The 15,245-nt window shown below is 41.0% G+C and overlaps 1 protein-coding gene across 2 annotated transcripts in view; it reads right to left on the bottom strand.

Moving 5' to 3' along the window:
- NUP210 (nucleoporin 210) overlaps positions 1-15,245 on the bottom strand; it is a 158,452-nt gene that overhangs the window by 11,626 nt on the left and 131,581 nt on the right. For both annotated transcript variants that reach the window (XM_061618161.1, XM_061618162.1), the window contains exons 31-34: positions 7,102-7,277; positions 6,121-6,338; positions 2,870-3,006; positions 2,412-2,535 (exon numbers count right to left, since the gene is read on the bottom strand). In XM_061618161.1, the coding sequence (XP_061474145.1) occupies positions 2,412-2,535; positions 2,870-3,006; positions 6,121-6,338; positions 7,102-7,277 (655 nt within the window). The remainder of the gene's footprint in view (positions 1-2,411; positions 2,536-2,869; positions 3,007-6,120; positions 6,339-7,101; positions 7,278-15,245) is intronic.

Genomic DNA, 15,245 nt, shown 5'->3' on the forward strand with positions numbered 1-15,245 from the left:
CCAGCATCTTCTCTGACCAAACTGGGGGAGGCCATCTCGGCTGTGGTATTGGAGGAGCCCAGAATGATAGTCCTAGTTGATTTCAATGTCCATGCTGAGGCTGCTTCTAGTGTTCTGGCTCAGGACTTCACGGGGTTGTCTCAAGTTGTCACCGGCCCAACACATAGGGCAAAGCACACCCTTGACTTAGTTTTTGCTCCAGATAGAGAAAGGGGTGGTCTGGAGATAGGGGGATGGATAACATCCCATTGTAGTGGTCAGAACACTTCCTGGTAAACTTTAGACTTATGACTCTGATCATCCCCTGCAGGGGTGGTGGACAGATTAAGATGGTCCACCCACAGAGACTAATGGAATCCACTGGATTCCTGAATGCCCTGGGGGAGTTCCCCATACATAGAGCAGGTGACCCTTTGAAGCCCTTGTCATGCTGTAGAACAGCGAAATGCGTTGGGCTCTTAACATGGTTGTGCCTGAGTGCCCTGTCCGGCATTGTGGAGCCCAGGTTGCACTTTGGTGAACTAAGTGAACTAAGGGCAATGAAATAGGCTGGACAACAGCTAGAGCGCAAGTGGCAAAAGAAGTGCTGTGAGGTTGATGTGGCCCAAATAAAACATCGTAACTGTGCCTACTGTGTGGGCACTTCTTTGCCACCATCGCATCTTCAAGTAGCTGTCCAATGCAGCTTTTCTGTTTTGTCAGGGGTCTGTTGACATCAACTCTAGGAAATGGAGTTTTAGATCCTTCGGAGGCCCACTGTGCATTGTTTGCAAGGCACTTTGAGGGTAAAGTTGCTTGCCTCCATAGCAATCTTGATGCCCCATCCACATCTACTGTAGTCCCCAGTAAAGTGTTCAGTGCAACATCTGCTGCAACTTCTTGGGATAGGTTTCAGTTGATGTGGCCTGATGATGTGGACAATGTGCTTGCAATGATGCGGCCAGCAACTTGTCCTCTCAACCCTTGCCCTTCTTGGCTTATTAAAGCTTGCTAAGGGGGTATGACTGAGTGGATCCAGGGTGTGGTCAATGCATTGTTGTGGGAAGGAGTGGTTCTGGCTCCCCTGAAAGAGGTGGGGATTCAACTGCTCCTGAAAAAGCCCACCCTGGACCCATTGGTTTGTGCCCAGTTGCAAATACCCCCTTTTTAGGGAAAGTGATTGAGAGGTTTGTGGCACAGCAATTGCAAGTACTCTTGGATGAAAAAGATTATCTTGGCCCATTCCAATCTGTGTTCAGGCCTGGTTATGGGCCTGGTTGCCCGGATGGATAACTATCAAGAGAAGGACAGGGGAGTGCAGTCCTGTTAAGTCTTACTTGATCTCTTGGCAGGTTTTGATACTATTGACCATGGTACCCTTCTGAGCTGAATTAGTGAGATGGGTATAGGATTGTTTTACAGTGGTTCTGATCCTACCTCCAGGGTCGTATTCAGAGAATAGCATTGGGTAATTGTCTTTCAGTCCCCTGGCAGTTGTGCTGTGGGATGCCACAGGGTACCATCTTGTTCCCAAAGCTGCTTAACATCTATATGAAGCCTTTGGGAACAGTCATCAGGAGCTTTGGGGCGAGGTGTCAGCAGTACGCTGATGATACCCAGCTCTATTTCTCCATAACATCTGAATTGGGAGAGGCCGTGCAAGCTCTGGACTGCTGCCTGGACTCAGTGGTGGGCTGGATGAGGGCCAATAAACTGAGTCTGAATCCTAGCAAGATGGAGGCGCTGTGGGTTGGTGATTCCTGAATTTGGATAATTAGTCAGTTGACTGCTTTGGATGGGGTTGTACTCCCTCTGAAAGAGCAGGTCTGGGGGTGCTCCTTGATGCATCTTTGTCGCTAAAGGCCCAGGTGACCTCAGTGGCTAGGAGTGTCTTTTACCAGCTTCAGCTGGTAAGAGAGCTGTGGCCATTTCTGGACTGGGATAGCATGATCACTGTTGTCCATGCACTGGTAACCTCCAGGTTGGATTACTGTAATGCACTCTATGGGCTGCCCTTGCAGCTGGTTTGGTAGCTCCAGCTAGTGCAAAATGCAGCGGCACAACGGCTCCCTGGGGCAGGGTATTGCCAACATGTCACCCCATTGCTGAAAGAATTGCACTGGCTGCCCATTTGCTACCGGGCCAAATTCAAGGTTCTAGTTTTGGTGTACAAAGCCCTATACAGCTTGGGACCAGGATACCTGAAAGACCGTCTTACCCCTTACATACCCAGCTGATCACTGCGCTCTGTAGGTGAGGGCCTCCTGCAGATACCATCTTCTCAGGAGGTTCATTCCGCACAACATAGAAAGCAGACCTTTAGTGTAGTGGCACCTACCCTTTGGAATTCCTTTCCCTTAAATATTAGACATACATAGAAAAACTTAGCCCAAGTTTTCACAATCAAACAGAAAGAAGGTTAGTAAGAATACCTTTCAGATTTTTGCTTCCATGCCCAATTTTAACTATAACTTTTGATGTTAAAGTGTCCTGCAGGCTTGTTTTCATTCCACTTCCATGTGTTGCTACAATTCTTAGAGGTATACTAATTGACACCTTACAAGAAAAATAAGAGATCACATTATCACTTACTGATAATTGCAATCCTATGCACATTTATGTGGATGCAATTCCCATTTAGCAACAAGAAATTTACATCCATGCATAAAGATCTGGCTGTGTAATAATGCAAAGATGAGTATTTTCAGAGGAAAAGTTGTAGTACAGCTTCATCTCATCAGTAATTTAATTTAAGCATGCTATTTAGTCCAGTACAGAATACCAATAGTTCAAAGCTATTTAGAATTCAAAAACATTTTAGCTACACAAAGTAACAGTAAGATTTTACCCTGAATGACAACATGACAAAGGAAATCCTGATGTGTCTCACCTCCCTATATGCCTTAAGTAGTCCAGGAACGTCATAATATATTGTAGCAGTTCCAGAATTCCTTGCTACAGCTACTCCTGTTTTTGGATCAATCTGAAGAATACTATTTAAAGAAGAACTCCATGTTCCTGACAAACCTGTGAAAAATACATAATCAGATGGCAATAGTTAATTTGAATATAATCTTTATCCAAAACGTACATCTCTTGCACATAACATAAAGCATGATGATGATTTTAAATCATTATGAGCCATGCCTGAAACAAGCTGAACAAACATGCACATGTTCAGACACAGAGAACAAGACCACTGTTTTGTAAACAGGGACAGACACCCATCCACTGAGGAAGCCTTGGTGAAGTGTACCTGTTCATCTTTTGCAGCAGCCTTTATCTTCCCTGATGGGATTTCTGCTTTTGTTTTACATCCTGCCCAAAACCCAATATCTTGTTTAGTCACAGAAACTGCCTTGGCAAAAGCCACAATGAAAGTGCTCTAGTCAACATCAGCCACTGTTGCCACTCAGTTAGGAAGCTGACAGACTGATTATCTGGCCACAAATAGAATGGTGAGGACCTTCTTCAGGCTAAGCTTAACTCATAGGTGTGACACGAGTCCTGATCTAAACTGCCGTATGCACTGGTGTAACACTAGCCATGTACTGAGGGTGGCTTTGTTTCCTCCAAGCCAGTGCAAACATCTGAGAAAAACACAATTTATATTCACATGAAGAAAATTGCCCAGACTGTGTCATGAGCAACTGCAACAAATGGCTTGCCTTCTAGTGACAGCCTAGCCTACATGTTGATCAGTTTAAATGACTTCCACATGATAACTGAAACATCATAAGCCAAAAAGCTCAATTCTGCCACTGACATGGGAAGGGGCTTTTCAAGATGGGCACAAGGGATATTAATTTAATTTTAACTTTATTTTATTTAGGATAATGATATACTGCTCATGTGTCCCAAAAGGGCTACCAGAATGGTTCACAAAAATATTTTAACATACAGCTTTCAAAAGAAAACAAACTGGATAAAAACAGCAGAAACATTAACACTTGCATTTTGCAACAAAGATTAAATACAACCAGGTAAGACTATAGTTGGTCTTCCCATTGCACCAGCTACAAGCACATGGATACAGCAAGAAGAAAATGGCCATTGGTAAAATGGCTACCAGCACATTTTAAACTAGTCTGCCCACTTTCTCTCTGCCTAGGCAAATAAAAGCTGCTATGGGTGCACTATCAACTTTTACTGTACATGCACCCGTAGTTTTTTTCCTACTATAGTGGCATTGTTTTGCACATTTTAGCTGGCCCCATTTTCATTTGTGCATTGCCTGGTCAGTCCCAAAGCACTGCATGTAGCCTGTCTTCCTGGGCTTGCAGTCTGGCAGGCCCATACCAATAGCAGCACCACATTAGCTTTAACTCATCCTCTGAAATCTGTGCATCCATGAAAATCTATTAAAAATAACTTAAATAAAATACAGACTACCACCAGTTTGGTTCTCTGATGTAATTTCCCTCAAATCATATGGTCTGGCTCATCACCTACTTAGCATAAAAACTGGTCACTATTTTTACATATAGCAAAATTCAATTCTATTAAGTTTTTAGCTACAGAGACTGAATCTGTCCAAATTTTGACAAAAATTTGTCAAGAAATATGGAAAACTAAACAATGGCCCACAGACTGGAAGCGTACAATATACATCCCATTCCAAAGAAAGGGGATCCCAGGGAATGCAGTAATTATCAAACTATTGCCTTAATATCCCATACAAGTAAAGTAATGCTCAAGATTCTACAACAAAGGCTCTTATCATATATGGAGGAAGAAATGCCAGGCGTCGAAGCAGGATTTAGAAAGGGACGAGTCACCAGAGATCATATTGCAAACATATGTTGCATAATGGAACAGACCAAGGAATTTTAGAAGAAAATCAACCTGTGCTTTATAGATTACAGCAAAGCCTTTGACTGTGTAGATCATGAAAAACTGTGGAATGCTTTAAAAGAAATGGGGGCGCCACAGCATCTGATTGTTCTGATGTACAACCTATACTCTCGACAAGAGGCTACGTAAGGACAGAATATGGAGAAACCGATTGGCTCCCCATCGGAAAGGGTGTGAGACAGGGGTGTATTTTATCACTCTATTTGTTTAATCTATACGCAGAACATATCATACTGAAAGTGGGATTGGACCCAGATGAAGGAGATGTGAAAATTGGAGGGAGAAATATCAATAATTTAAGATATGCAGACGATACCATACTACTAGCAGAAACCAGTAATGATTTGAAATGAATGCTGATGAAAGTTAAAGAGGAAAGCACAAAAGCAGGACTACAGTTGAACATGAAAAAGACTAAAGTAATGATAACAGAAGATTTATGTAACTTTGAAGTTGACACTGAGGATATTGAACTTGTCAAGGATTATCAATACCGCGGCACAGTCATTAACCAAAATGGAGACAATAGTCAAGAAATCAGAAGAAGCCTAGGCCTGGGGAGGGCAGCTATGAGAGAACTAGAAAAGGTCCTCAAATGCAAAGATGTATCACTGAACACTAAAGTCAGGATCATTCAGACCATAGTATTCCCGTTTTCTATGTATGGATGTGAACGTTGGACAGTGAAAAAAGCGGATAAGAGAAAAATCAACTCATTTGAAATATGGTGTTGCAGGAGAGCTTTGTGCATACCATGGACTGCGAAAAGATAAATAAATTGGGTGTTAGAACAAATTAAACCAGAACTATCACTAGAAGCTAAAATGATGAAACTGAGGTTATCATACTTTGGACACATAATGAGAAGACATGATTCACTAGAAAAGACAATAATGCTGGGAAAACCAGTAGAAAAAGAGGAAGGCCAAACAAGAGTTGGATTGATTCCATAAAGGAAGCCACAGACCTGAACGTACAAGATCTGAACAGGGTGGTTCATGACAGATGCTCTTGGAGGTCACTGATTCATAGGGTCACCATGAGTCATAATCGACTTGTAGGCACATAACAACAACAACAAAGAAATGACAACCATTCAGTTAAATCGGTTCATCTCATTAGCAAGAATAGGGACTGACATTTGATTGTGAACAACATAATGTGTGGTTGTTATGAAAATGTGTCACACATACAACTATACAGTTTCCATGGCAATTTAACGTTGCTGTAATTCTTTTATTCTCACAATTCTCAATTAATGCCAAATACCATTTTATGATTTCTTACCTTCTTGGTTTACTAGTGAGGTAGTGAAACAAATGACATCGCCTTTGATAATATCTCTGAGCTCAGGATAGATGGCATTTTGCACAGGAAGAGGCACATAATCTGCAATGATGCTGTTCTCTGCATCCCAAACTTTAAGCAAGCTTAGTCCTACATTCATTGTTCGGATTATTAACGTGTTGTTGGAGACTCCTTTCCCTACCTGTATAAAATCATCTCTGTAAACAGAAAGAACTAAATAATAAAACCTTGTACCCAAGGAAAAGCAAATATTTTATTGTATCTCTGAATGCCGTGGGAACAGGAAAGTCAAAATACTGCAGATTAAGATGGCCACATCACTCACATGGTACAGAAAGTTGTGTTGACCACTACATTCCCAAAATGCCAATCTTTAGGATGGCCGTTAATGCCAATATACAGTTCATTCTGCAGGACTTCCAAGTAAATGTACTTAGTATCAGATACCTGCTATTTATAAATCATGAGCAACTGACAGGGCCATTTATAAATGACTAACATCTGATCCTCAGTAGATTTACTTCAATGTTCTGTGAACAAATGGGATTTATTGCAAGTAAAAGTCTTTAGGATTACTATTTAATCCAACTGGGAAAAGATGTGGTTTCAAGGCACTGATTTGGTTGGAGTGGATTAAAAACTTTTTTTTAGAACTTCTAAGCACCTAAGTTAAGCAGTGCCTTCCAATGCACTGTTTTGTCAGCCAAACCTTGGAGTGATTACATGGACATGAACAGAGTGCACTGATCACTTTTCAAGCTGGCAATCTTGTAGGATCATACCAAACCAGTGTATCAGCTTTAAACTGCACTTTTCAGTTTTTCAATCTGTTAATTGAGAATGTTTAAACAAATAGCCCAATGTGGCCATCAGTTTCTGAGGTCCCAGTACCTTGAATCAGCTCACATACTCATCTATTTATTACTCCTATAAAATCAAGTTAATGGTGTTGACAATTACCTGTTGATTGCAAAGCCAAGCACAGAATTTTGTGAATGGAAAGTATCTCCAAAGCTGTCATGGAAGCAGATGGTCAAGGTCAAAGTCAGACCCAAAGGTAATGCCAATAATGTCGGATGGTTTTGTGTGTGGAAAATTGGCTTCATGGATATTCTCATGTAGGAAATGGGAGCCACCTGTATGATATGAACAGTACAAAACAGAATGTGAAATCATTTTTCCTATTGCCCAAATTGCTTATAAGTACTCAAACCCTTTTATATATTGACCTTGAACCCTTACTGCACTCTTAACACTTTTGGAATTTTGAATAATATATATGTATAGGTAATATATATGCGCACACACCCATACATATATATCACTGGATGGAGGGCTGGGATATTACTATTCTAGTGGAACTGTGAATGAATTTTTTTTTATCATTAATTTTATTCAAATTTTCAAACACAAAACAAAACAAAACAAAAAAGAAACAGATTAAACAATAAAATAAAATGTTGACTTCCGATTTGTCGCAGATCAGTTATAGGTCTATGATATATGACAAACCTGTCTCTTAATATATTACAAAATCACTTTCCTCCAGTAGTTATCTTAATTAATCATCAAATCTCATTAACATCACTTTATTTTTTCCGCAAAAAGTCAAAGAGAGGTTTCCACTCCTTGAGAAATATATCCATCGATTTTTCTCCAAATAAACATGTCAATTAATCCATCTCATCAAGTCTGCTAGGTCCAGTAATTTCAATAGCCATTTTTCCATTATCAGTATTAATTCCATCTTCCAACTTCCATCCTTGCACCCATAATAATCTTGCTGTCATAGTCATAGTCATATAGTAAGAGTCTGATGGGAATTTCCTTCATCACAAATTTTTCCTTGCCGTCAATTCTGAATGTGTTGCTGAAATATTGTTGTAAAGTCATATCTCTGTTCCTCTTTTTTACGAAATGCACTAGCACATCTCTTGAGAGTTTTTCCATTGTCACATATCTGGAATTAATTCTATAAATTTTCTCTTTTTCAAGTTCCATCAAATCATTCCAGTCCAGAAATTCCATCGAAGCATTGATAACTTTATCTCTGATATCTTCATCAATTTCTCCAGGGACAACGCCGAATTCCAAACAGTAATCTTTATCGCCAGGATCCACAAACTCCAAATATTTTTCCAGTTCCACACTTGATATATCTGATCCAATCTCCAGAATTTCCTCCTTCCCTTTAATTTCTTTTTCATCTTCTATTGCTTGTCCATCTGCTCCTTTTCTCATATAATCCTTTATTTCTTTCAACTCCTGTTTCACTTTACCAAATTCAGTTGCCATCTCTTGTCTACTCTGTCCCAGTTCTTGTTTCGTTATCTTAATCTCATCCATTATCTTCTGAAACATATCCAGAGGGGAAAACCCTTCCAGGGATACATCCAGGGTCTCTGCCACTTCTTTGATTGTCATTCTTAAAGCCGAAGAAAAAACCCTTCAAATTTCCAATATAGCCACAATTCGCAAGCAAAGAGTAATTTGCATCTTTTTCCAGCAATGAGGGGGTTAATATTCCAGGCCTGTTGACATCATCTGGCCAGCACAGTTCTTATCTCCCGCACATCCAAGAATGCAAAACAAATTTGGTTCACAACACCGAACAATTAGTAACATACACAAACAGCAGATTCGTCTAAAGAAAGTAGTCCAAGAAAAAGTAGTCCCAGACATATATCAATCAAATAATCATCTAGATCAGATTTTCTCTTCGGGTAAATTGCCCCTCATCCGTTTTAATCTTTATAGTTTCCAAATTCAGGCCAGCTTTTTGCCATAAAAAATAAGATAAGCTTTTTAAATTTTCTTTCCTCCTCCTTAATTCCTTGTATAAAAGAGAGAAGTGTAACTCGCCCAGGTATCTTGATTTCTGATTCTTAAACAAATCTCTTTTACTGTAGTAATTTAAGCCAAATGATAAGATTAGACAGAAGGAAGCTCGCCCGTTGTGGATCGTTTAAAAGAAAAAACGTCTCACTTTTTTCAGCCCAGCTTGCTGGAAGTCCTAACTCCGTCCTCGGCTGCCAGGTATGCCCTCCTTTCCCAGGGAATTCCTGATCGATTCCAGCCACCGACAGCCTAACGAAGTTTCTGTGGATAAACTTCGGTTCACCCTTGCCTGGGAGAACATTTACACCAGTCAAAGTTCCCTTTTGACTGATTTTAAACTGAAAAAAGCTTCCTCTGAGACAGAGCTCATCTCAGAGGCAGCCACAGGCTCAATGAATTTACAAAGGGTTTATCATGAGACCACATTTTTGTTGTTAATTAATGAAGGCAAACCTGCTTATTTAGGCTAACTTTCAAGAAGGGTGAAAGGAAAAAACATTTTCTTTGATACTGCTCTGAAAAATAAGCAAAGGAAACAAGTGTGTGCGCACACAAAAAAAGTCAATATTCCCTCCAAGTCTACCTTGTCACAAGGTCCTTCTCTTTTTCTTCCCAAATAGTTCTATGTTTTACTACAAAATGCACATGTACCCTAAAAGGAAGGGGTGGGCTTGGCCCAAAGCTTGCAGCATTCTTAGAGGCAGCAAGATGTGGCTTAAAATATTGGTATATACAACTCTCCTTTCTTTTAGTGGATATTACAAACTGAACAATCAGTACATATATTCTTTGCCTCAGATAGCCAGTGAAACACAATTTCTGAGAACATTTTCAAGTTGGTTTTACATTTAACTCTTTTGAACAAGTGACTAGTCTGATACTATATGTTTTTTTAAAATAAACAAATATGCAGGTTTTAGACCATTTAATAATGCCTCTTGCCAATCTGTGATGTAACATTTTGTTCTCTGTGTTATCTCTAAATATTATTCTGCACAAGTGTTTTCCAAAGTTCTGATGCTGAGGGACATATTTTCTGAATTAAAATCAGAAATGAACTTTCCTCTTTGAGTAAGAATTGTCACCTTTAGGAGACCCCTTCCTGCTGCTGCTGCATGACTTACTGAACAGACCTTACATACTGATTGAAAGGAGCTGAGTCTACAGCTATGATTCATGTAGAGAAGCAACAAATTCCTCTTTGGGCAGGCAGGTTCCCCTATGGGTAGGTAGGTTTGCCAGTATGTTTCCAGGACCAATTTCAAGTGTTAGTAAGCAAACCCCTAACTTTCAAAGCAGGGTCGGGAACCTGTGGCTGATTAAATATTGTTGGGCAATTAACTCCCATCTTCCTTGATCACTCGGGTCATGCTGGCTGGAGTTGTTGGAACCCAACAGCTAATCATCATCATCATTATCTGGATGGCCACAGGTTCCTCATCCCTGCTTTAAAGCCCTTAACATTTTGTGGAAGTTATTTGAAGAATCACCTACACCTGTATCAACCTGCCCAGGCCTTAAGATCAGTCACAGAACCCCTGCCCAAGGATCCACCAATAAGACCCACCTTTTCAGTAGTGGCCCATCATGATGGAATTGCCTTTCATGGGAAATGAATTTGATTCCCTCCCTGACTGTTTTTAAACATCTCTAGATGTTCATTCTGCTTCTAACTGAACAAGAATGCCAATTTATATCTTGCTGTAGTTGTCACTGGTTTTTCTGTAACTATGTAACTGTTTTTATGCTGTTTTAATAATTTATTTTATGCTTTTTATTGTTTTATTATTTTAGTTATGAACCACCTCGAGAGACCTTTTTGTCTTGAAAGTTGATACTTAAAAAAGGGGGATTTCTGCTATGTCTTCACATCAGGTGCAATTAGCTCATTCAATGAGCCAGAATGCAGAGTCACAGAATTACCCTTTGCCCATAGGAGGCCTATAGAAGACGTTATGCCCAGAGCAGTGATGAATAAAAAGGCACTATAAGCCTTTAATTAATTAAATTCTAGTGGGAACACTAGCTATTTTTCCTGCAGTGCATTAGCATGCCCCAAGACACTTTTGGGAGTTACGTTCTCCCTACTTTCTGCCATCCAATGTTGTGGACATGGGAGATGTCTCTCTGTACCCTAGGAGGCAGATTCAATGCTTGGCTAGAGGTTGGACTATAGTTATTATTATTATTTAAAATTCTACCCCACCCTTTCTCCCAAAGAAGCCCAGGGCAGCAAACACCAAAATGTTAAAACAATAATATTTTAAAAATAAAAAATAAAAAACTATTTAAAACATTTAAAAACAATTAAAACATGTGAGAGCTAAGCCATTAGGCAGCTGTCCTCAATGAGCCAGGCAATCAGAGCTGAGCAATACACCATGAAGTGTGAAAGCTGCCCAGACTTAGGAAGAGCTCGTTGCTCAGGTGTGGCCTGAGTTCAAACAGAAAGCCTTTCATAGTCCTTCCAGCCTAAAAGGGCCCAATTGTCAACTACAGTGTAGGGCTAGTCTGGAGTCTGAACATGCTTTACAGCACAGGCAGATATACTGACCTGCTGCTCCATGGCTCACTATGTGGAACCAAGCCTGTAGACAGAGGGGTGGGGAGGCAAATGGGGGAGCCCCCTACTAAAGCTGTGCTTTGCCCCTCCTAGCATTTTTTGGGGAAAGTGGCTTTTTAATTTGTGACATGACAGACAATGACAACCTCCATTTAAAAAATGATGATTGTTTTAAGGACAGGAGCAATTTAAGAATGGGACCCTCTGAAAATTTCAGTGAATAAGGCAGGAAGAGTGCATAACAAAAGCTTCATCTGGAACAGCCCCCAAAAGTCTGCTCACTCAAGACTCCCTGACTGAAGGTGGATTTTTCATGATCACAATCACCATATAATTACCTAAGTGATCCTGGAAAAAAAAAAAAACAGTCTGTGGCAGGGAAAAAAACCAAGAGTTAAATTTAAATTATTACAAGATGCCAAAGAAAGAGGAGGACTCGGATTACCAAATTTGAGACTTTATTATGCTGCTTGTTGTTTAGTCTGGATAAAGGAATGGTTTTTATTGAGGAATAAAAGACTACTGGATCTGGAGGGCCATAACCTGAAGTGGGGATGGCATGGATATCTATGGTATGATAAAGTAAAAGTTAATGTGGATTTTAATAATCATTTTATAAGACGCTCTCTGTTGAAAATATGGAATAGATATAAACCAAGGTTTTATTCGAAAATACCATTATGTGTCTCAAGTCAAGAAGCGTTTTACAGAAGAGAAATGGCTGGAAAAGAGAAATGGTTAACTTATCAAGAACTATTAGAAAATGTACATGGAGAATATATAATGAAAGAGAGAGAGCAACTGATAAAGGAGGGATATAGTTCTCAATGGTTTGCCTATTTACAATTGTTAGAAAGATATCAAATGGATAAGAAAATGTATGGGTTTGAAATAAGTAAATCTGATTTTGAAATAGGTTTGTGTACAAATGATGAAAGTATAATTGCAAAAATGTATAAACTCTTGCTGAAAATGGATATGGAAGAAGAACAAGTAAAAGAGTGTATGGTAAAGTGGGCAAAAATTTTGGTTATAATATACAAATGGATCAATGGGAAAATATGTGGAAAAAAGGCTTGAGATTTACATTATGCTATAATCTTAAAGAAAATTTCTATAAAATGATGTACCGTTGGTACATGACTCCAGAAGAGTTGTCAAAAATGTATAGTAACGTTTCTGTTTGTTGGAAATGTAAACAACAAGAAGGATCATTTTATCATATGTGGTGGTTGTGTAAACAGGCAAAATTATTTTGGGCACAAATAGGTAGGATGATGCAAAAAATCTTAAAGATAAATATTCAGTCAAAGCCAGAATTTTTTTATTCGTTTTTATGGATAAACAAATAGAAAAGAAATATGGAAGAATATTATATATGATTACGGCAGCAAGATTGGACCATTGGTCTCACCTGAAGGGTGATTTTCCTATGAGTACGGACATCACAGCGGGTATTAGCTTCACCTATCGTGCGAAGGCAAGAATGTCTTTGAAGTCAAGACTAGGGGCGTCAGGCCCCTCCCACTCTCCAGTTCATTCGCAGCGAGTCTAAGGAGAAATATCTAAAAATACAAGAACAAGGCCAACAGGCCTGGCAGCAGGAAAATAACACAATAGTACCATGCATAGTAACATGACTCCAACATAGCGGTATAACAGAACTAGAAGTCTTGACTTCACTCTTAAATTTAAATATAATAGCGTAACAGTAATATATAACACATTAGAAAATATATAGTCATCCTCCAACTGGGAGGGTCGTGATGTCTGTACTCATAGGAAAATCACCCTTCAGGTGAGACCAATGGTCCATTTTCCCTGAGTCCGGCCATCACAGCGGGATGTACCAGAGCAGCCCATACAGGGAGGGACCACCCACATGTTAATTGTCATTAAGAACCTGTTGCAACACTCGTCTGCCAAAAGAAGCGTCAGCAGAGGCATAGCGATCAATTTTATAATGCCTTATAAACGAGTGTGGGGTAGACCAGACTGCAGCCCTACAAATATCGGCAACAGGAGCATTAGTGGCAAAAGCAGCCGAAGTGGCAGCTGACCTGGTAGAATGAGCCGTTATACTAGCTGGAACTGACAGCTTCAGAGACTCATATGCTAAAGTAATACATGCCCTTAACCAACGGGATAAGGTAGAATTGGATACTTTATGTCCCATAGACCTTGGATGAAAGGATACAAACAGAGACTCCGTTCGTCGAATCTCTTGGGTCCTAGACAGGTAGGTCTTGAGAGCCCTCCGGACATCTAACGAATGCCAAGACTTCTCGAGAGGATGGGTAGGATTCGGGCAAAAGGAAGGCAAAACAATGTCCTGGTTGCAATGAAAAACCGAATCAACCTTGGGACGGAAGGAAGGATCAGTCTTCAGCACAACAGAGTCCTTATGGAAGACGCAGAGGTGTTGAGCAGAAGACAATGCGCCCAACTCCGAAACGCGTCTGGCAGATGTGATTGCGATCAGGAACAAGACCTTGAAGGACAGCATACGTAGGGGCACAGTCCTGATGGGTTCAAACGGAGGGCGTTGCAAAGCCTGCAGAACTTTCGGCAAACTCCATGAGGGAAACCGATGGACAACAGCCGGAGAGCGTAGGGCGACTCCCCTCAAAAAACGTTTGATGAACGGATGTGAGGAAATAGGAGCTCCAGGAGAGGACACTGAGAGAATGGACGACAGAGTGGACGCATGTCGACGTAGAGTGTTGGGTCTAAGTCCCATCATGAAGCCGCTATGGAGATATTGCAGCACCTGTTGCATGGTGGCCTGGGATGGATCGTGGTGGTGGAACTGGCACCACTTGGAGAAAGCCACCCAAGTATGTTGATAAATACGAGTGGTAGATGGTCTTCTCGAGGCCAAAATAATATCAATCACAGCGTCAGACAGGCCAGCTGACCTCAAATGTCCCCGTTCAAACGCCACGCTGTTAGATTGAGCCAAGTAGGGTCCTGGTGCCATACTGGACCCTGGGATAGAAGGTCTGGCCTGACTGGAAGTGTCCAAGGATCCATCATTGACATTGCCAGAAGATCTGAGAACCACGGTCGGCGTGGCCAAAATGGTGCTATCAGAACCAGCTGTGCCCTCTCGGTTCGCGCCTTCCTCAAGGTTTTGGCTAACAATGGTATGGGAGGAAAGGCGTACAAGAGACCGTCTGGCCACGGTATTGTCAGAGCATCCATTGCTTCCGTTGTTGAATCCAGGTATCGGGCAAAGTACCTGGGAAGCTGGCAATTGCGACTGGAGGCAAACAGGTCGATTGAGAATTCGCTGAACCAACTCTGAAGACGATGGAAAATGGCTGGGTGAAGATTCCATTCCCCCGGAAAAACCTGTTGTCTGCTGAGCCAGTTTGCTGTCACATTCCAAATCCCTCTGAGATGTTCTGCTTTCAGGGATTGTAGATGATGTTCTGCCCAGACAAAGATGAGGGAGGCTAGGTCCTGCAGAGGACGAGACCTGGTGCCCCCCTGTCTGTTCAAATGTGATTTTACACACGTGTTGTCCGTTCGAATGAGGACATGGTCCAAAGGGAACAGAGACTGAAAATGAAGTAGAGCTAAATGTACAGCCTTTAGCTCCAGCCAGTTGATGCTTTGAGTCTGCTCTGTGGTGGACCAAACCCCCTGAACGTACTGGGAGTTGCAGTGGGCTCCCCAGCCGATGAGGCTGGCATCTGTG

This window comes from Rhineura floridana, chromosome 3 (genome assembly GCF_030035675.1).
Source record: "Rhineura floridana isolate rRhiFlo1 chromosome 3, rRhiFlo1.hap2, whole genome shotgun sequence".
NCBI classification, from domain to species: Eukaryota; Metazoa; Chordata; class Lepidosauria; order Squamata; family Rhineuridae; genus Rhineura; species Rhineura floridana.